The sequence below is a fragment of the Ambystoma mexicanum genome, chromosome 6q (assembly GCF_040938575.1).
Source record: "Ambystoma mexicanum isolate Mex_15411 chromosome 6q, UKY_AmexF1_1, whole genome shotgun sequence".
NCBI lineage: Eukaryota > Metazoa > Chordata > Amphibia > Caudata > Ambystomatidae > Ambystoma > Ambystoma mexicanum.
Window position 1 is genome coordinate 88,140,524 of NC_090937.1, and position 22,937 is coordinate 88,163,460.

General features: G+C 44.8%; 1 protein-coding gene across 1 annotated transcript in view; it reads right to left on the bottom strand.

Moving 5' to 3' along the window:
* Positions 1-775: 775 nt before the first annotated feature.
* Positions 776-22,937, bottom strand: part of LOC138515797 (alcohol dehydrogenase 1-like) — a 197,117-nt gene continuing 174,955 nt past the window's right edge. The window contains exon 9 of the mRNA XM_069630523.1: positions 776-3,029. Within this exon, the coding sequence (XP_069486624.1) occupies positions 2,993-3,029 (37 nt within the window). The 3' untranslated portion in view covers positions 776-2,992. The remainder of the gene's footprint in view (positions 3,030-22,937) is intronic.

The window sequence follows — 22,937 nt, forward strand, 5'->3', positions numbered from 1 at the left end:
CCGATCAATTGAACATGATAAGCATCTGAATAAGTCCTCTTCCAATCCAGAGTCTAACTTAACAATAACTACAGAGCTTCTATTACCGGCTCTGCAAAATGTAGATAAAAACATAGATAGATAGATAGATAAGATAGACAGACAGGCAGACAGACAGACAGATAAATAGATAGACAGACAGACAGATAGATAGATAGATAGATAGACAGACAGACAGACAGACAGACAGACAGACAGACAGACAGACAGACAGACAGACAGACAGATAGATAGATAGATAGATAGATAGATAGATAGATAGATAGATAGATAGATAGATAGATAGATAGATAGGATAGACAGACAGACAGACAGACAGACAGACAGACAGACAGACAGACAGACAGACAGATAGATAGATAGACAGACAGATAGATAGATAGATAGATAGATAGATAGATAGATAGATAGATAGATAGATAGATAGATAGATAGATAGATAGATATTTGGATAGAGATAGACAAATATATTGACAGCGATAAGGTAATAAATTATGTTCATTCCATGCGTCCAGAAATAGATCTATGGCATCAAGAATGGTTTGCATGCTTATATATAAAAAGAAATATTTTCCAAACTAGGAAATGGACTGGGAAGCTTTGGCAAATGAAGGGGGTTGTATTATTCACTATCTCCTCAGCAAGCAAGTACCCCTTTAATGAATATGATGTATACATATAAATGGTTCTTTGCACTATATACATAATTAACTTATACAACCACATTCTTTTCTTTTAATTAAAACCAATTAAACTTTATTTGTTATTATTCACATCCAGGTACAGTTAAAAAAACCATACTGACAACAGTACAGACAATGTTATTACACATCTTAGAAATATAGCAAGGAAAAAAAAGACCACACTATAATTTTCCCCAAACTTATGAAAAGGTTACAACAGAAAAGAAAATCAAGATTTAACAGTTTATTTTCAATAATTTGACATCAGTCCTATTAGATACATTCAAAAGCAGTTAATCCCTTAATGCCACAGGATTAACAACAAACACAAGGACACAAGGACCTGCATCCGCTCAAGGAACTCTGCTTTGTCACATTGAATCACTGGATGAATTAAGAACAAGCGTATTGCGGGGTCTCGCAAAGGACCACTTAGCCTAGAGTATCTGGGCCTCATTACGACCCTGGCGGTAAGTTACCGCCAGGGCCGTGACTTTACCGCCATGGTGCTAACTACGTTAACGCCATGGCGGTAAGGGGATTTACCGCCCCATTCCGACCTTGGCGGGGCGGTAAATCCCCAATCCCCATTTACCCTTCCCCATTCCCATTTTTGCCCCATAGGGCATAATGGGAGTGGGGAAGGCGTTAATTACGCCACCGTAAATTACGGTGGCGTAATTAACACCAAGTTCCCTTACAGCCATGGTTTTTTACACCCGCTAAAAGCAGGTGTAAAAACCGCCATGGCGGAAAGGGAACTCGTAATTGGCGGTAAGGGGTCGGCGCAGCTAACGCTGGCGCTAACCCCTTACCGCCAGGGTCGTAATGAGGCCCTCTGACTTCCTTTTACAGACCTTCCCATGATCCTGTTGCAGTCTGGTTAGGGCGCTGGTTGCGGCGTATCAACAAAAATGTGCATCTCGCCACCCTGTCCATAACACCAAACACATACGGTTGTGGAGCACCAATCACACCAGAAGGCTCTATTGAGTGGTAGGTGACAGCCGCCGAGGTTAGTGATCCAGAGTGAAAGGTAGGCCTCTAATAAGTTTGAAGGACACCAAGCACCCAACAGAGCCTGATGGTAAGGGCTATAACACTACCAGAGCTTGTCCGTGGGATAAAAAGGGAATCTTCAACTGGTACTTCTTTGGACGGAGTTTGTCCATGTTTCATTGCTGAGTACTCACTGTGCACACAACTCATAGCGAAGCATGGAATTCCACACTTTTTGATTGTCTAAAGAGATGAGAACATGCTTTATTGCCCGATAGGACCAGCAATTTCCTTTCACAAAGGATTATAAGACTATGGGCCTCATTACATGGAAGGCGGTAAGGGTTAACGGTCACCGGTAATGGTACCGGTGACCGTTAACCCTTACCGCCTGATTACGAGGTCCCTTTGCGGGTTGGTACTTTAACGTCTGCTTTTTAGCAGGTGTTAAAACCCAACCCGCAAAGGGACCAGGGTGCTAATTACGGTACCGCAATTTGCGGTACCGTAATTAGTGCTTTCCCCATTCCCATTATGCCCTATGGGGCAAAAATGGGAATGGGGAAGGGCAATGGGGGAAGGGGGAATTACCGCCCCGCCAACCTTGGAATAGGGCGGTCATTCCCCTTTCCTCCAAGGCGGTTCCGGTATTTTACCGGCATGGACCAAGGTGCTAATAGCTCCTTGGTCCACCGCCTACCGTGTAATGAGGCCCTATGCATGCTAGGTCTGTGACAACCTCTACCTGTATTAAGGCAGACTGGCCCACTGATTTTAAGCCCTAGGGTCTCACTAGTTGACAAATCCATGAAGTCAATTCATGGGTAGGATATGAGATTCTTCCCTAACTAAAATCCTGCCATGTTACCAATCATACTCTTTGCATAACTGCACCAGCACCACATCCCTCAGATTTCCCATGATGCTCCCGCTCTGCGCTACATAGCACATTTACAAAACAGAAGTTATAAACCCCAGGCTCCGATATTTATTCATCTCACCCTACACCACAAAGTGAATCATGTGGCCTGGGGTACATGACCATGATAATGCACCACTTTCATAACCCTATTAAAGGATAATTGAAAGCAACATGAAGACAAAAGAACGTGCTAATGTGAAAGTATAAGAAGACCAAACAAATTAGGGGCTCTAACATAAGTTGCACTCTCCAAACGAAATCCTTCATCCACGACAGGCTCACGCTCGAAACATGACCCCATAATCTCTTGGTTGGCAAAGAGAGGATCAGTTCTTCTTCAGGCTTTTTCCTAGGCGGCTGCATCAAATAGCAGGATGCTCCGGATGCTGAAAAACAAACAATGACACTTTTACAGGGTGCCTTGGGACGCACTAATTACAGACGGGGGACAAAATACAGCAAGCAAAATACATGAACTATCATAGGAAACACTAAAAGGTAGCTTGTGAATTCATGCCAGGCTATAAAATAGTAAATCATGCTGGGTACATGACATCAAGACTTTTTCGGAGCTCTAACTTAATTGCTGCATAACCTGTCTGAGCACGTGCTGTCCAGCTGATGGAGGGCGACATGACACCTCTCCTAAATTCTTTTTCCGCAAATTATGCTGGTGGTGTCTGTCCCTATTTTGTTTTAGTGGTACTTCTCTAACCTAATCTTTCTCAAGGAATCTCTCACTAATTAGAAGGAACCGTCCCAAGATTACACTTTTTAATCTATTTTTATTTACTAATAAAAATCAATAGTAAGCAATGCATTTTTGGCAGAAAGACACATACAGAATTTACCAGTGAGGACAGAGCGGAGGACATGGGTGCTTTTCAATGGGGTGAGAGAATGTGACTTGAAGACCAGATGTTGCAGGGGAAGGTGGAAACAGAAACCAGGGACATGGAAAGGACAGAATGACATTGGAACTGGATGGTGGAGGAAGTGCTGAATTAAGGATGGAGGGACAATGGAAAAGTGCTGTAGGGTTGTCCATGAAGGGTGAGGAGAGAGGAAAACAGGATGATGCAGTAGCATAGAGTGCTAGGAAACAGGTTATTCAGAAAGAAGGAGAGCTTGGAGGTTGGATTTGAATAGTGGTAGAGTTGGAGCAGTATGTAGAGGGAGAGAACGAGTATTCCAGAGTAGGGGAGCGAAAAGAGAGAGAGAACAGAAATGAGACAGAGCACAGGGGGCTCGCGTGGTGCCAAGGAGGTTAGCTGAGTATGATATTAATGATCAAGGTAGGTATTTGGAGTAAGATGAGCAGATACGTAGGAAGAGGCAGGTCCATGGATAGGTTTGAAGATGATGAGAAGACGTTTATATTTAGCCCTTTGTTTCATAGATAGCAAACAAATCTGGCGACGGGTAGAGGAGGTAGAGGTAAAGTGAGAAAGGTTGAAAAGTGTGCAGACCGCAAATTTGATGACTTTGCCAGAGGTGAAAAGCATGATTGGGAAGGCCATAGAGGAGACTTGTACACTAGTTGGATCTAGAAAGGACTTAGGAGCAGATTTGCTTTTAAGCAGTATTGAAAGGAAGAAGATGGCAGATTTTTCTAAAATTGAGACTGTTGTGTCTGGCTGCAGTGGCAGATTTGGTGATGAAGAGTGAGAAGTTGTGTGATGGGTCGAAGATGAACTAAGGTTATGAGTGGAATCAGAGTAAGGAAGGTAGTGGGGAGAGAAGAGAAGAAGAGGCGGAGAGGACGAGATAGCCTGTTTGGCTGGGAAGTACAGAACTTCAGTCTTATTGGAGTTGAGCAGGAGCGAGTCAGACGCCATCCCATATTTGATGGTGGAGGTAAGGTATGAAGCCAACCAAGCGAGGTCTTATCTCTAATGCCAAGGAAGATAGTGTAGAGAAGATCAGAATGGTTGACAGTATTTAAGGCAGCAGAGAGGTTGAGAAGAATAAGAATAGATGAAAGGTTTGCATGCCGAGAAGAAGAGATGAAGACGCTGACATTGAGGAGGGCTGTCTCGTTAGGATGCAAAGATCACAAGTCAGATTGAAGAGGTCCCATAGGTTGTGCCTTAGGGCTTTATGTAAAGTTTGGCGAAGCAGTAAAAAGTAGGAGTAACGTGATAACTGCCACATTTACCACATAACCAAATGTATTGTTTCAAAATGAAACTCTCTGGAAACTGCATGGTTTTATGCAGAGGAAATTGCCCCCACAAAAAGCCATTACTGCATCCGTTAATAACTACATATTGTAATTATTGCATGTGGTAATCCCCATGGACTCCTATGAGACAGCAAAATGTGGGATTAGTGGATGGTCGTCATAACATATTTCTATTTGCGCTATTACCAAAGTTAATAACACTATTCTCTAAATATGTCCTTTAGTATACAACTTTGGAGTACCACAATTTACTTGAACGATAGACTCCAGATTTTGGTTCGGCTTTTGCAATATAAAAGTGTAGAAAAACATTTTCAAATCCAACTTCATTGTTTAAAACTAAGGGACATTAAGTGAGAATTGTTTTAAATGATAGTGACTTTTGAGAAAAATCAGATTATAGATAGATTGCTGTTTTGTCAGACGTTTTGATTTCTACTTTAGAACCGTAGCGTTTGAGACTTTGTTAAGTTTCAAGCTCAGTCAATTTATTTACTCATTTGTTTGTTTAGTAGTCTTGATTGGTGCAACCATGTCAACGTGGCTCCACTTCAGAGCGTGTTAGTGTATTAGCAGTGGAGTTTCTCCACAGAGGTTTTTATTCACTGGACTTGCTAAGAAGCCATTAGATGTTTATGAGAGGGTGTTTTTAGGATGTTCCGAAGTTCACGCTTTGGAGGGTGATGTCTCTCATGTCTTCTGCAGGGGCAATTGGTGATGCGTTACTTGGGCATGCAAACAAGCCCAATCACAACACTAAGGATGATCTCACTGTTTATGAGCACCTCATGACAGATTCTTCATGCTTCTCAGCAGTGTAATAATAGGTGTTACTATTAACCAATGTAGTGGTGCCCAATTAATGAACCGGGAAGGATGAAGGTCCAAGTCAGCATATCAAGATTTCGAATAGGTTAAACCAGGTTGCACACACGTTAGAGATGAGCACTTAACACTGAGTTGTCTTAAGATGTCTCTGCAATATTTGGTGGTTGGTGAGGAGTAGGCCTGTTGAAAAGGAGTCTGAAACAAAAACCCTGTCTTAAGAAAAGAAGGCTATGGTGTTTCCTCAAGGGAAATCAACCCACAAAACGTTCAACCTAAAATCACATTCAAAGAAAATAAAGGCGCGACACCTGATGAAGGAGAGTGTAATGAAACGCCAATGTGTTCCACACAATGGAGCTCCGTCAAGGTGTCAGCTGGTCTTCACATGGGTCAGAGACCAAATTGTAATACTAGTGATCCCATGTGAGTAGCATGATAAGAAAGAAATGCAGGCTATGTGGTGAAAGCGTCATATACATAAGTAACATATTATCAGAGAACATTAAGTAAAGTGGGAGAGAGGCATGAAAGACACAAACAACCTTGTCGCCCTCTAAGGCAGTTAGATGGCAAAGGGTTAACTGGGAGAAGTGCCAAGCAGAAGACAGGTACCACCAAAGCAGTATTCATGCCTGCCAGTGGGGAGGAGGGGTAAGCAAAAGGAAACAGTAGGAGAAAGTCATTTGATGGGTAGCCAAATTCGGTAGATTTTAAGTTCCCAATATGTGTTGAGACCCTTTTTGATACAGCCTAGACTTAATATCCATCTTGCTTCTCTCTCTGTTGCCTCCATGTGGTGGGGGCAAGATCAGTTTGGAACTTCATGTTGGTTGCTGGTGTCACTTTTATAGTTTTTTGGGAAATGGCTTGTCATGGAAGAGTTGTTTTTTCATTACAAATGCCTGCTCGATTCGATGCAATCCTGATTTTCAGTTCTATTTTAGTGCTGCCCACCTACAGGATAGAAAAGGTACATGGATTTGTGTACTGAAATTCGTGAGTCTTGTTAAGACTATAACTGCATTTAATACAGACACATCATCATTTAGGAGGCACGTGAGCCATGTAGTCGCCTGTGCAGATGGCGATTTGATGTCGCTTGGTCCTGAGGTTCCTGCTGCATCTGAAGGTAATCTCAGGCATGGCTCTAATGCAATATTGTAAGTCTGCATCTTTGGGGCTCTGTCTAGAGCAGTGATCTTCAAACGTGTTTATGCTGAGCCCCCCTCGATTCAAATTCTTTATTCTGCCCCCCCCCCCCAAATGCCATATTTACTTTTATTTCCTATTAAAAGCAGTCATTGTCCTCCATTTTGGAATGTCCTTATACCCGCTACCCCAACATCATCCAGGACCCGCTAGGCGGACCAGCCCCACAGTTTGAGGACCACTCGTCTAGACTATGTAGTCATAAGTCTTTCTGCATTCTTGACATTGTCATGACTATTGCGGTTTAAAGTCATTCTTGGTTCAATTTGGTCTGCTCTGTTTCTTATCAGATTTATGCTATTCTGGAAGCCTCTGCATTGTACACTATTTGCTATAAGTGAAGGGACCAACTTTGCAATCTGACTTTAGTCTGCAATTGTGTCTAGTCCTCCGCAATTCCTCAGATGGGATATTATTGTTTAAACTCTTAAGATGTGCACTGCCCAGCAGAGAACCCAATGTGTTGCAGTCACATTTCTAAGAGTGCATTGTGTTGTTGTATGGCGGGTCACACTTCATTTTCTTCTGTAAGTGTTAAACTGCACATTATGGCTATTGTGGCTGAGTTACAAAGTCGTCCAAGATGGAATCTGTGCCTTTTATATTAATTAAAATGTCATGTTTGTACCACACCCAAAGCATGACACTTTCTACAACATCAGTGGCGTCTATTCGAGCCGGACTGCATTACAAAAATGCAAATTAGCAGGTTGGCAAACAAATTAGCACATTTCGCTCACAATGCAGTCCCACGATTTTGTATATACAATTGTTTACTTAGGCGGAACACATTGTTTTTCAGAGTAAACCTCAGCATGGGACAGAGCAAGCTACTATGTTGAAGGAAGCTTCTGGATCTGGTGAAAAGGTAAGATTTGTGCATTTCTATTCCCCAGTCATACGTCACACGTCTATTCAAGGACTTGACATCTAAATTGACCATGGTGCATTATGTTTGCCCAATGATGTTGGCAGTCCTGGTCATTATGTACACAGTCCAAAGTGTCCTTTGAATATGAGGAAAGAGCTGCACATTGGGGAAAAGGTAAATAACTGGTGAACTGGTGTCAGTCAACACAAGCTTCATTCAGCAGTTTCACTGTATTAGAAGAATGGCGGTGGGAATTTTGCTTTGCAAAGATCGCTTATTCAGTCCAGTCTTGCAGAAAATGTCAGTATACACGGCCTGACGTTTTTTGTCGTTACTGTCCACGTATGCACACAGGTGTGATTGCTATATTCTTCTGATTAAATGGCTTTTTGGCAGGTTATCTTCTACTTTACTTCAATAAACATGTATTGCGCGGCAATGGACCCAGAGGCATGATGGCACAGACAACATTAAACAGACAAGGCACATATGCAGAGGTCAGGCCCGAGGGGGGAAGTAAAACGCACAGCGAGAATTTAGTCAAACAGCCAGGTTTTTAGCTTAAGGCTTTGTTGAATTAGCAGATTTCAAGATGGCTAGTCCTCTAACATCTCCTGCTACTTGCAAGATCCTGACATATGTTAAAGTATTTCTATTCCTATTTTCATAGCTGGCTGCTTGGCCAGCAACCGCAGCACAGAAGAAATAGATTTACTGCTGAGAGGTTCTTCAATCTTCAATTCATCGTAATTGGATATGTTTAAAACATGAATTGATGGCATCATCTGCTAGCAAAGCAGATAAGGACACGGAGAACAAGAGGATGCAGAGAGAATATAGTTGGAAGCTTTCCTCCTAGAGTTGAAAAGTTGCAGAGCGGATAGTTTTAGTCACAAAGCAAACAAGAGAACTGACAGAAGAAAAGAATGGAGAACAAGAACCGTGACGTCCTCCCTTTTTTCCCTTCTCATATGTTGCCTGGCCTTACTGGTCTGCAGTCAGCGGTCTTCCTTCAGCATCACCACTGTCTGCTTCGTGTGGTGATTTCAGTCAGTGGAATTTCCAGATCTCGCCCCTTCCTCTGACCGTCTTAAGGACCACATTATGGTCACTGCTCCATAAATCTCCCTGCGGTCTGATCCCATCTTCACCCCTTTTCGTACTACTATCACTACCCTTTAAGTCTCTCTTGTCTCTCCCACATTCTTCACTTCTTTGGATTCCTTCTTCACTCCTCTGAGCACCACACTTTCCCCATTTTTTTCTGGACTTTAAGGACCTCTATATCTTGTTCACCTTTTTCACAACTTTGGCCTCTCTTGTCTTGTCCAATTCCAGTCTCTCCTTCTTTACACCTTTGGGAACCAACCTCCTGCTCTTTACCTTCACATTCTAGGTGCACTAGGTCTCTTCCAGCTTCTTCACTCATCTAGCCACCTTCTTCGTCTCTTTGGGCACCACCCTTCTTGTCTTATTTATTTATTTTATGTATTGCACATTTGTATGGCGCTTATACACAAGTGTTTCTAGGCACCACAAGACAAGAAGGGGGGTTGGAGGGACATGGGAACACAAAAGTAGAACAACAAAAATGGTTATATTGGCCTTGTGACAATCCTACCATGCAAGTGCATAACAAGGTGGTAAGTACAGGGGGCAGGGGTAGAGGGAGAATAGGTGCCCCAAGCTTGGGGATGGGCAATCCAAGGTGGCACGTGCCAGGGGAGGAGGGGGAAGGGAGGATGAGTGCAGTGGACAGGGAGGATCCGGTTGGGCTAGTCTGTGTAAGGGAGCCTGAAGGCAAGTGCTGGCAAGGGATGCTGGGGGGACTGGTATGGGGTGGTCTGGCCCTTGTATGACTCTGAAGGGACCAGGCCCCAGTACAGTGGCAGAGGGAGAGTTAGCACCGGAGGGAGAGAAGGAAGGAAGAGGAGAAAACGAAAGTCTTGAGAAGTTTACAGAACTTAAGAAGATCCGGCTCAAGTCTGAGGGGGGCAGGGAGGCCATTCCAGAGGGAAGAAACTGCTAAGGAGAGGGATCGACCTCCCACTCTCTGCTTGGAGAAGCGTTTGACCTGCAGAGAGTTGGAGACAGAGTACCGAAGGACTCTGACCGGGAGGTATTTAGGGAGGGAAAGCTGGATGTGGAGAGGTTCCAGGCCCCAGACAGCCTTGTGGATGATGCAAAGGGTCTTGAATCTGATCCTTGTGGTCACCAGGAGCCAGTGGAGAGATGTTAAGACTGGAGAGATGCAGTCCTATTCTGGATTAGTAGAAGGGGGCAAAGGGAGAAAAGAGGCAGATTAAGGAGGAGGCTGTTGCAGTAGTCCGCCCTATATAGAACCAAGACTCTGGAGACGTTGAACTTCTAGAGGAAGGTGAGGAAAGGTAGAGTGCCCCTGAGGAGGTGCAGTTGAAAGTTGGACTTCTTGGCAACGTCTCTAATGCGTGGAGAGAAAGAGAGAGAGGAGTCAAAGGTTTTTTGCCTCACAAGTGGGTGAGGGCAGGGGACCCTTGGAGTCCGGCCAGAGAGTGGAGAGGAAACAAGGCAGCAGGCATCCCAATGAGAAGGATATTCCTTTTACTTGAATTAAGGCAGAGATCATTAGCAGAGCACCATTCCTGAATAGCAGTCGGGCAGTCAAGTATGAGGGAGGAGGCAGAGGAGGTAGAAGATGGCAGCTTGAAAGAGAGCTGTGTGTTGTCCGTATAACACTGCATAACACTGGAAGAGGTGGGAGAAGGTGGAGATCCGGTGGGCCAGAGGGGCCAGGTAGATGTTGAAGAGCCATGGCGATAGGATAGAGCCCTGAGGGATGCCACAGGTAGAGAATGAGTATGGGGAGATAAAAGAACCCATTTTCACTTGGGATGGTCTGTTTGAAAGGCAGGAGGTAAGGCACGCCAGTGATATGTCCATGATTCCAAGGGTATCATGGAGACTGTTTATGAGGATATAGTGGTTGACTGTTTCGAAGGCAGAAGAGAGGATAGGAACAAAGGGAGTGTTTGTGTCCAGATTAGGGAGTAGTTACTGATGGGTGTTCAGGATAGCGGTTTCCGTGCCTCTGTATGCCCTAAAAATAGATTAGTGGTCATGAAGGAATCCAGCCACTTTGGTGTGGAGGTTCAGTTGGGGGATGACCAGCTTCTCCATGAGTTTGCCCAAAAAAGGGCTGCAAAGCAACCAGCAAGAGGTTTTACCTCGTGCAGGTGTAGAAATAAAGAAAACGGCAGCCATCCAGAATCAGTGTGTTGGTAGTGGGAGTGGGGGCAGGCCAGCGACCTTCCCACCACATTGCTGCAGGAGAATCTTTGGTCTGGTCTCCTGGGTCTCTTTCCTCCAGCTCCCAGATTCCAGTATTGCCTACATCTCCCCTCCAGTCTTCTGCATCTTGCTTAATCTCTTGCCTTTTCTTCCAATCCTCTCCAAACAAGCTCCGGTCTCCACTCTTGGGTCTCAAGCTCCTACTCCAAATACCCACATTGCCAGACTAAGCTTGTGGGCTTTTATAGGGCTTTGTTCCCACTTTCCAGCTTCTCACTGCTGAAAGGGGACTCAGGTGTGTTATATGCTATGGGAATTGGCTGCCACGCTCCATCCCTGTGGTTGCCTTACAGCTCTGATATGGCACTTAGGATTGGCTCATCCCTCTGCTTGGGTGCACCTCCCTGTGCCTGCTTCCTCGTTGCCCTGTCTTCCAGCCTCTCTCTAGGCTAAGCGAACTCAGGCGTGTCTCTTCACCTGTGTGTGGGGATTGGCTAGTGGGCCCAAACTTGATGTCTTTAGATCTCTGACAGGTTCTCTACCATATGGGCGCCTTCTCTGCCCCTCATGGCATTACCTTCTTTCTTAATTCTTTCACCTTCTTTGGCCAACACTCTCCCATTCCTTGCCTCTTACTCCACCTCTCTTGACTCCTTAATTTGGTCTCCTGGGTTTCTAGCTGCCATGTTTCCGTATTGCTTAGGAAAGATTTTTCTTTGTGTAACTTTCCCCCCATTTATTTCAGTGGGACTCTCAGCTTTCTGCCTATGTCCTGGAACTGTGGATTACTTTTTGAGGTAATTAAAGCCTTTTTAGCTTAACCTGTCTTTTTAATCCATACATTTTGGGAGGGCCAGCCAGGTCCTTAGGCTCCCAGCGCAGGGAGACTGTTTCTCCATTTCGTATTTTCCTCTGTCTTCATTTTGTAAAACACACCACTTAACTTAGAGTGTTACGTGGGCACTTGCTATGCCTTTTTATCCTTTTTTCTGACTGCATTTTATATGCTTTTTAGATGTGCTTAGGACAAGGTGGTGACAATGAACTGTTTTACTTTATTTATCTGGAGGATTATGTGATGTATCCTGCGGAGTCCTCACAGAAACCCTGCCCGAAGTCTCCTCCCAGGTGGCCAGGGGAAAGCAGCCACCACCTGATCCTAACCCCGGGGGTAGTATTAGCTGGGAGGATCACCCGGGAGGAGAAGGCCCCCAGGGGAATGGGATGGCTCCGTTGGGAGGGACACAGTATTTGTCTCATTCAGAAGGGGCGATTTCTATGATGCCAGAAAATGTAAGGGCTTGCTGTCGGAGTAAGGCTTCTCTTCTTAGACCTACCTATTTTGTTGGTAGTGAAAACAGTTGTGAACAGCACGGGAAGAAAATATATAGATAGCAGAGCATTGAGACTCTGACTTCCAATGAATATAATTCTCCCTTAAATCTAGACCAATCACTAATCCCTCCCAAATCCTTCCCTAAAGATGTGTTTGCCAAAAAGAGTGAATGAAGTCAAATGGAAGCCTGTATTTGTATAATGAAAAGAGATCAGAACATTGAGAACTTCAAGTCCCACAATGCCCGAAGTAGTGGGACGAGGAAGAGGGGCTCAGAGGCACAAAACTGCAGTGTGCAGTTAAATGATCCTAATGACCCACACCTGAACTTGACTTTTATTATTTAAGACCCTCTCAGGTGCAAGCCATTCGAAATAGTGGGTAGAACAGCAGTAGTAGTTGCGGGCAGCAGTTGCAGCAGCAAAGAACTGAATACGCCGGAGCCGCCACTGTTGTTGAACCTAAATTCGGCATTGAGAGGGTCTTCAGAGTGGAAACTCTGAATTTCAGAGGTAGCACAGAAGGAAGCGGTAAACTGACACGCCGTCCTGTAAGAAAGAGAGAGACTCTTCATTTTATGCCTGGTTTCAGTGGCTGGCGAGCACCGAAGTACAGAAGGAGCAAGGCAAGCTCCTTTCCCAAGTGGCACAGGCTACGGGAATGCCACTGAGACTGTCATGAGTTCCAAATTCCACAGCCGAGGCAGTGGTTCGAGCGGACGTATTTGTGGATAGACCAGTGAGTTTGCCTGTAGTAGGAAACCCTGGAACGTTCCGTTGTCAAAAGCTGGCCGCTTGAAATAATTTTGAATACCAAAATAATGAAAGAAGGTTACTTGGGTGATATCCTCACTTTAAAGGAAAGCAAGGTTACAACCATTACTGCCAAAATGAAAAGGGAGTAACTTAGGGAGTAACTTAAAATACTGCATCGCCAAAGTAAAGAGGAGGCAATACTTTGGCAAACATATAGCCCACATTGGCAGTATAATAAGAGAACGCTATTGCAGCAAAATTGTAACCATTATTCCCAGAGTGAGGAAGAGGCAATAGGTAAGCCACCCACCAACAAGCATTACATAAGCCTAAGAAAGGCAAGTGTGATAAAGAGACATTGTCAGCAGTGGAATGAACAGTATCAATGTGTATTTTGACTTCACAGCAGGAATTGTGAATTGTAAAGGTTGTTAAAAGCCAAAGACTTTTCCTGAAGGTTGTGACACAAACCAAACCACAAGGTACTGTAGTAGAGTTATAGGTTTTTGTGCTGGCAGGGATGTATACAAGATTGGGAACATTAGTGGTAGTCCTGGCAGATTAGTGGACCAGGAAGGAGGCATTGAAATACTGCATTGTTGTTGAAGGTTGTAATTGTGTTTGATGGATAATGGTAAAAACCATCCTGACAAAGACATTATTGTGAATCAAGAAGCATTGTTGAACTGCTCATGTTCCAAGAAGGAGAAGTGTCATTGCAGTGATGATTATCAGTTTGAAGATTAAGTCTTTTATTTTCATTTTGTTGTCAAATGCCAAGTAAAAGACTTTTGGAGCAAGAAGAACTTTATGAATAGAACGTGGCTATACAAAGGAGGAACTTGCTTGTTTGGAACCTTGATTGAATATCCTGTTTTTGAACCCGGGGAAGGGGAATTGACCCAGGCTAGAAGGATACACAGTTATCAGGTTCATGTTGAACATAAATGTTCTTTCTGTTAAACTTGAAGTGCCATATTGTTCCTTTATGAGTTGTATGTATGTACAACTGTGAGGGACAGAATCCTTTTTTAGAGTGTTTTCCTTTAGTCATGTTTTTATACGCAGGGAAATCCTCTTTAGGTTAGGGATAGTGAGGAGTTTATCACCCCCTTTTGAGTTCATAAAGTGGATACTTGTGAAAACCCTTTACCAAGTTGTCTGCATCACATGTCTGACCCCTCACAACCACCACACACCATTTGTTTACCACATAATGCTGATATGAGTACCAAATACTCAGAATGGCAACCATCTATGGTTTAAATTCTGGCCTTTGGCCATTTTGATTTTTTGCTGTTTTCCTGCCCTCTCAGGTCGGAAACCTCCGAGGCAGAAGCATACCCATTCTCAGGGTCTGACTCCAGAGAATGGTGTGTTGTGTGATTGAACTGGCCAAAACTGGGCTTGGGACTGGCTAGTCCGAATCCACATCTCAGCCAGGGGATGCCTGTTGCTAGGTAGATGGGCGGGGGGTAGGTGTTTGTCCATGATTGACAGCCCATACCTGTTTGCGTGGCACACATCCTTTCCACTGTAGAGCTGGAGCAACTCCCCAGCCTGGATTTTGGATCAGGAGTGGAACACTGCAACTGTTCTGGAGTTTGCTCATTGGAGCCATGAATCTGAAGAAGACTGCATTGGAGATCCAGAGGTCTGCTACTATGGTCACCCAGCATTGCCCAAACCATCTACCATTGAAGCCCTTCTGCCTCTCGCCTGACCATCGAAGGCCCTCAATGGTGCCTTCCTAACTTGGTCTGATTGGTGTTTGAAGTGTCCTGGGACCAACCTGTACAGTGCATATTCACTGAACTGGCCTCTCTCCTGCAACCGTTGCCATTCTGAGTTGGACCAGATCCTCAACTTGTGTCCCAAAAACTCTGTGGCCTGTTGCTTGCCTGTATGCAGTGGGATATGCTTGGAGCCTGCTCTTTTTTACCATCCCAAACCAAGCCTGCTGACTCCTGTGTGTGGTTTCTTCACTGCTGCACTTCACATGTCGTGTCCTGGGGGTCCCTGCTCATCAGGGACTTTGTTTCGGGTGATGGTCTGTGATGCCTGGCCTTTCCTGTTGCACGTCTGCTGAAATTGCCCTGTAAGTGGGGATCTGCACAGCCGCTTAGCCAGACCCAATACCAACACCTTTTACAGCCACTGCGTACATGACCCTCTGGACCCAACTGACTTGGCCAACAGCAGATGTAAGTATCATCTGAGATTCAGAGAACCCCATGGATGATCACTTGGAAAATCAGAGTAAGGGCTATGAGTGTACTTACCACTTTTGGTGGCCTTTTACTGATACACAAAGCCCACTCCCTGGCACTACACTCACCTGATTGTGATCGGATGAATTCTAGTCTAAGATTGTCCTGTGTGGCCCTTAGTGTGGTGGAATTTGGAGTGCACCCCTCATTTTGTTCCTATACCTTTTTCTAGAAAGTGTGCTTTTAAAACACAATTCTTGCTTGCCTGTTGGCTCTAGCCAAATCTTGTGCAGGGGAACTTTGAGCCTTCTAACCCTTCCCCCAGTTCAGGTACGTGTACCTGCATCTTGAACCCTTTAAGACCCTGGAGCGCTCACCCGATAGGGAAGCACTACTTACTGTAGGCGCCTGTCCTATATTATATGCAGGGTTTCCTGTTTTCAGTGTTTTTCAAATTCCGGTGGTGTTTCTACACGGTTTCCATTTTGTTTTCAAAATCTGTGTTCATCATTGCTTACCCATTGTTTCCCTAAAAAAACTATCACTGCCAACTGTGTTTTTCCAGGGCAAACAAAATATATCTTTCAATGCTGCATGTTTATTATGCATAATTCTTTTGAAACCAAAAGAAATCACAGATTATGCTGATGCAGCCCTTGTTACCTCCTTGCAGTCGCACATTTATAATCAAGACAAACATCTGTAAATATAAAAATGCTAAGATTCAAATAGGATCTTGATGGACTCCAGGTTCCTGAAAGGGGGTGAACTAAGAGCTCAAATTAATTGTGCAGTGAACCCTAAGACATGCCCTAGCCAAAGTTAAAATAGTTCATGGTGAACAGGAGATGAAGGGGAAGAGAGGCAGGTGTATGTGTATTTTCATTTTTAAATTTCCATGCAGTACAAAGAACTGAGAAACCTTTTTTAAAACCCACTTGTGAAGAATTAAGATTCTCATCAACACACAGATTACAATGAAACCCTTGGTAAAATATAAAGTTTGCATATTTACTAATTGAACCTTTGAAAAGGGTCTGGAACCATAAAACGATCTGGATATGTTTTTGATGGGAATTAGAATTCAAAATCACAGATGTAACTCTGCTGTTTATTGACCGAACTGTACAATCACATTTTGCTGAAAACATTTCTTTCTTTGGTTCGTTTCCCAGATAGAACTTCGATGGACTTGTATTTGATAGAGAATCATTGGAATGCAAGACAAAGGATCTTCTCTGACAAGTGGCTAGCAAAGGTTTTTCTGGCACGTACCTTTGAGAATCCAATACTTAACTGCAAATTAGTATTTTTTAAAATAGATGGTCCATACAATAAATAATTATTAATGGGAACACATCATGTGGTCTATTTCAGTTTTTTTCATATTGAGGTAGGAAAATGCCTACAAATCTCCAGTAGATGGCAGCACTAGCCTTGCTTTTAATGTTCAATTTAATACAGGATACTATTTATAGCAAAGTCAGCGCTGCCATTTAGTGGACATTTTCTGACATTTTCAGATAAACCCCTACAAGGGAACGTTATTTCTGGAGTTCAGAAAAAAACCACCCCTCTAATTACCTGATATCATACATCTACTAGCATTTAGCCTACTAGCATAGGTTAACCCTATCCGTCATGTAGCCTAACTGTGTAAACAAGCCACATTCTGCATCTGGTATTGTAATATAGCTAAGCCTTATATTCCGTGCAGCACCTTGAGATAGGCACTATTCAACATCTGTAGAATGCAGCATTTGGCTCCACTAGACTGATTGTTGGGGTGGGAAATGCATTGCACTTAGATACACTGTTGGGGGCAGGGAATGTATCACACCTAGGTGGATTGTTTAGAGATGAGAAGTGTGTCGCACTGGGATAGATTGCAGGGGGGTGGGTTGCATTGCACTTAGACGGGCAGTTGGGAACATGAGGTGCACCAAACCTGGATGGAGTGTTAGGGGAAAAGATTGTGTCAAACTTGGATGGACAGTTATGAGCGGGAGATGTATCACACCTGGATGGACTGCCTGGGATGAGGAATGCATCACACTTAGCCGGATTGCTTGGAGGCAGAAACTGTGCCACGCATGGATGGAATGTTGGGGACAGGGAATGTGTCTCACTTGGATGGATTGTGGGGTGTGGGAAATGCATTGCACTTGTATGAACTGTTGGTGGTGGGAAATGTATCACATTTAGAGGGATTGCTGGGTGTAGGAAATGTATTGCCACTTACCAACCATAATAAAAACGAATCCTTCTGCTTACGCACCCTCAAACTCTGAACTAAACACAACCACTTCTTTACTGCACCACATACTGCACACATTTTACAACCCCTGATATAAAACAAAACACTCACAATCACACCTCAAGACCACATGAAGGCTACCAACCAAAGAACGCGTCAACGTTCAGTGACTGGTTTCTCCGAAATGAAGCTGCCAACAGCACATCAAAGCTCTCTTGCTGTTCTCCCTCTCAATCCCACTAACTACCCCTGCAATCCACCTTCCTTTGCAGACCCACCATGGTATGCTGACTGCTTGGGCGGCAAGTGTTCGGCCCGAACAGTCAGTATACCACAGACGTATAGGAAGAAATCCTTTGAATTCTGTAACGCTCACCTGATTCCCGTAGAGGCGCCGGTCTTGACTGGGCGTATACCGTATCTTCAAAGGTGATGTGTAACACACGGCTGGCTCTTTGGGCTGGACCTCTGTGCACTGTATGTCTGACTCGAAGGGTAAGATGTCTGCAGATAGAAAATATGGGATTAATGACCTGGGTTATTGAATGTCTCTCTCTTCTTCCCTTTCTCTTCTCCTGTAGAACCCAAAGGTTAACGCTCTCACCTTAGGTAAGTGAACGCCGTGCTCTCCATCTGCCTCGGGGCAGGGTGCTGTAACCAGTTTCTTCACTGGATAAGGGGAGCAGGCCTCTTGACTTCAGAGGACTGCTGTCCGTCGTTTACTGCACGAACGGTAAGTTTCGAGTAATTCTAATGTCTTTAAAAGTCTTTAGGAATGATGTCTCTTGTTTTGCAGGGTTCCGGCGATGGCGGATGACTGGCTGAAGTGAGTTGAAGATGGAGCCTGTGTGATGAATAGAAGCGCCTGGAAGCACGTAAGTAAGCGCTTGTTGCCTGCTTCACGATGCGCTCTAACTGTCTTTTATTTTGCAGGTACAAGTTCGGAGCGGCTGCAGGGTGCCGGAATACCCACTGGGTTGGATGTGGAAAGGAGTAATGGCACGTGAGTATTAAAGTTCCCCAATGTCTTTAAACGCACCTTGTTTTGTCTTTCAGATGCGGGATGCAGCGCCGAAGGCCTCCGGAGCGTGCGAAGAGTTGGTAAGCTTTTGTCTTTCAGATGCCGGAATGCAGTGTGAAGACCTCCGGAGCGCACGAAGAGTAGGTAAGCCTTTGTCTTTCAGATGCCGGAATGCAGCGCGAGGCGTTGGTGACAGCCGATGGACCAGGTAAGTGAAGAGCTGTCACTGAAGACCGTAATGCTAACCTGTTCTTTCTTGTCTTTATAGGTGTTGCTGAAGACTGGATTCAGGATGGTAAGCCTTTTTCCTTAGGCCCAGGATCAGATGCAGAAGACACAATGAGCGTTCTGCTGCAGAGGATGCAGAATAACGCAAAGCAAGATTTATCCATCGGGTGTGGTTTAAATAGCCTCCTGTAGTGCTTAGGTGTCTCCTTCCACAGCCACGCCTAGGTAAGAAAAGAGTTCCTGCTTTCCAGAAGAGTTCCAGTGTTCTGAATCTAGGGAGTGGCTCCTGCCCCACCCAACAGGAAAAGTAGTTCCAAACAGAAGAGGATCAGAGGCTCAACTGGCAGGCAAGTAAGCAGCATGGTCTGCTGCAGGTAAGTCCACCCAAGCATTATGAGCCCGGCGCTTCCAGCGCTGGGACTGGGCATATTTATGAGCCTGGTGCCACTGGCGCCAGGACTGGGTCCAAAAGGTCCCAATTGGGACTGGTTGGCACTCGGAACCTGGGTTATGGATCTGCTTCCAAGGGAGTTGGGAAAACCCTGACCTTTTGGAAGCAGAGATCATGACAGTACCCCCCCTCAAGGCCCCTCCCAAACCGGGCTTCTCCGGGGGTTTTGGCTTGTCAGGAAATGTTCGGTGAAATCTTTTGATTAGGCGAGGAGCGTGGACATATTCAGCAGGTTCCCAGGATCTCTCTTGGGGGCCGTAGCCTTTCCAGTCAATTAGGTAAAATAGTTTAGATTTGGAGATCTTGGAGTCCAGAATGCTTTTGACTTCAAACTCGAGTTCTCCATCAACTAGGATAGGTTTTGGAGATTTCGTTAGTCGGGTTTGAGGTTGCACGGGTTTTAATAGAGAGACGTGGAAGACCGGATGTATCTTCATGTGCGGGGGCAAGTCCAACTTGACCGCTACTGGGTTTACTATGGTAGTGATGGAATAGGGAACAAGGTATCTTGGGTTGAATGTGCGTGGCCCTTTTAGAGGTAGAAATTTGGTGGATAACCAGACTTGATCCCCTACTTGATATTGAGGGGCTTCCTTCCGATGTTGATCTGCTCCTTTCTTGTATTGTTCTTTAGCCCTTTGAAGGTGAGAAACAGCTTCCTTAAAGGCTTGGGTGATTGTAGAATGCAGGTAGTCTACTGCTGGTGTTTCAAGATCTTGGAGGGGATCCAACTCCGAGGTTCGAGGGTGACTGCCGTACAAAAGAAAAAACGGGGTTTTCCCAGTTCCCGAATGGACAGAGTTATTGTAGGCATATTCGGCTATCCAAAGGATGTCTTTCCAAGTTTTTTCAGTTTGTTGCAGCATGCAGCGTAAATACTGTTCCAGAGTTTGATTGGTCCTCTCGGTTTGTCCGTCGGTCTGAGGGTGGTGACTGGTCGATAGTCTCACATCAATTTGAACCGACCGACAGCAACTTCGCCAAAAATGAGAAATAAATTGACTACCTCGATCCGAAATTAGAACCGAAGGAAAACCGTGCAGTCGGATGATGTTTTCGAGAAATTCTCGGGCCAGAGTTGCTGCTGTTGGCAAGCCTTTGAGCGGAATGAAATGCGCCATCTTGGAGAATAAGTCCACGATTACTAGAATCGTATTGTATCCGGAGCATGGAGGTAGATCGGGGATGAAGTCCATAGAAAGCGTATGCCAAGGGCGAGGTGGGATGTCAATAGGGCGTAAGAGGCCTGCTGGTCTTTCCTTTTGACTCTTGTTTTGGGCGCATACTCCACAGGACATTATAAAGTCTCTGATATCTTTTTTCCAAGACGGCCACCAGAAGTAGCGCTTGATCTTTTCTGAGGTCTTGGCCATACCGGGATGTCCTTCCATTAAAGAATCGTGATAACAAGAGATTACTTTTTTCTGTAAATCTGTGCTGGGTAGGTATAATCGTTCTTGGAAATACAATAAGTTGTCCTTTACTGCAAAGTCCTTTCCCTGCAGATGCCAATTCTGTATGTCTACTGGAGTTACAAGTTGCCTGGCTTTATCCTTAACTTCCTCTATAAATTCTGTGGCGATTACACCCAGAATTCTTTGTTCGGGAATGATTGGTACAGGTTTAGGGTTGATCAAGTGTTCTTCCACTCCCATCCGAGAAAGGGCATCAGCTTTACCGTTCTTTGTACCAGGTCGATAGGTAATTATGAAGTCAAACTCGGCAAAGAATAATGCCCAACGGAGTTGTCTAGAGGATTGGGCTTTTGCGGTTTTCAAATATTGCAGGTTTCGGTGATCCGTAATCACAGTAACGGTGTGTCGGGCCCCCAGCAGATAATGCCGCCAAGCCTTAAAGGCAGACTTGATAGCCAGAAGTTCCTTGTCAGTAATCGTGTAATTGATTTCAGGAGGCGAGAATTTGCAGGACCAAAATGCCACGGGATGCAACTGATTGGTTACCGGGTCCTTTTGTGATAGAACTGCCCCCATGGCAAGGCTTGAAGCATCAGTTTCCACGATGTAGGGGAGTTCGGGGCGAGGGTGTTTCAAGATTGGTGCAGAGATAAATTTAGTCTTCAAATCCTGGAAAGCTTGTTCCGCCTCGGTAGACCATTCAAAACGTTTGTTTTTCTTTAACAAGGCAGTGATGGGCTGGACTATTCGAGAGAATTCGGGGATAAACCTGCGGTAAAAGTTAGCGAAGCCTAACATGCTTTGCACACCTTTTACGGAGGATGGTGATGGCCATTTGAGAACTGCATCGACCTTCTTTGAATCCATACGCACTCCGCTAGGTGATAATATGAATCCCAAGAATTCAACTTCAGTCACGTTGAAAACACATTTTTCCAACTTAGCGAAAAGTTTGTGTTGACGCAATCTTTCGAGGACCATTTTCACGTGTTTCCGATGTTCAGATTCCGATGAAGAATAAACGAGGATGTCGTCAATGTAAACAACAACACACACATCTATGAGCTCTCTGAGGACATCGTTCATAAAATATTGAAAGGCGGCCGGGGCATTGCAAAGTCCGAAGGGCATGACCTGATATTCAAATAGCCCATACTTGGTGCGGAAGGCCGTCTTCCATTCATCGCCCTCTTTTACTCGCACCAAGTGGTAAGCTCCTCTAAGATCCAGCTTTGTATATATGCATGCTTTTCTGACTTGGTCCAGGAGTTCAGGGATCAAAGGTAACGGATATCTATTCTTAACGGTGATCTGGTTCAGGGAGCGATAATCTATACAAGTTCTAAGGTCTCCTTCCTTTTTTGGAACGAAGAACAAAGCTGAAGAAGCAGGGGACTTGGAAGGACGAATAAACCCATTTGCCAGGTAGTGATCCAGGTATTGTCGAAGGTGAAGGTTCTCAGGCTCGGTGAGGGCATAAATTCTACTACAAGGAGGAGTAGATCCAGGTATCAGGTCTATCTGGCAGTCATAAGACCTATGAGGAGGTAGAGAGTTAGCCTGATCCTTCCGGAAAACATCTTGGTATTCTAGGTATTCGGGAGGTAACTGGGGAGTCTCTGAAGAAATTGCTGCCAGTGCAACACCAGGTGGAGGGTGACAAGTAGAGACACATTCTGGAAACTGGACCGTTCTTGCTCGCCAATCGATCAGAGGATTGTGTTTCTCTAACCAAGGTATTCCTAGAATAATCTGAAACTGAGGGGCCTTGATCACATCGAACACGATCTTCCCATGGTGTCCATCTTGACTTACTAGCGTCACCTCTTGAGTGGTATGCGTTACTGGCCCGGAGGCTATCTCCGTACCATCCACCGTAGTAATGACGTCCTTTACAGCCTTGGGACAAAGAGTTAGATTCATCCTCAAAACCATTTCATGATCCACATAATTGCCGATGGCACCGCTGTCGACGTAAGCTTCAATTGCATGTAATCGATCCGGATTATCAGGGCTAATGAGGACCATAGGTATCACGAAATGCGAGGTCACGGAACTGGGCTATTCTTGTCGGGCGAGGTCGTTTCCCTGCTCAGAGTTTGTAACTTTGGTAACTGCAGCTCCTACTGCCTTCTTGGCAGGTTTCACCGGACAGTCTCGAAGAAAGTGCCCTGAGTTTCCGCAATAGAGGCATAATTGCAACTGTTTTCTCCTTTCCCGCTCCTTTTGTGTTAGAGGACCTTTCAGGCCCCCTATTTGCA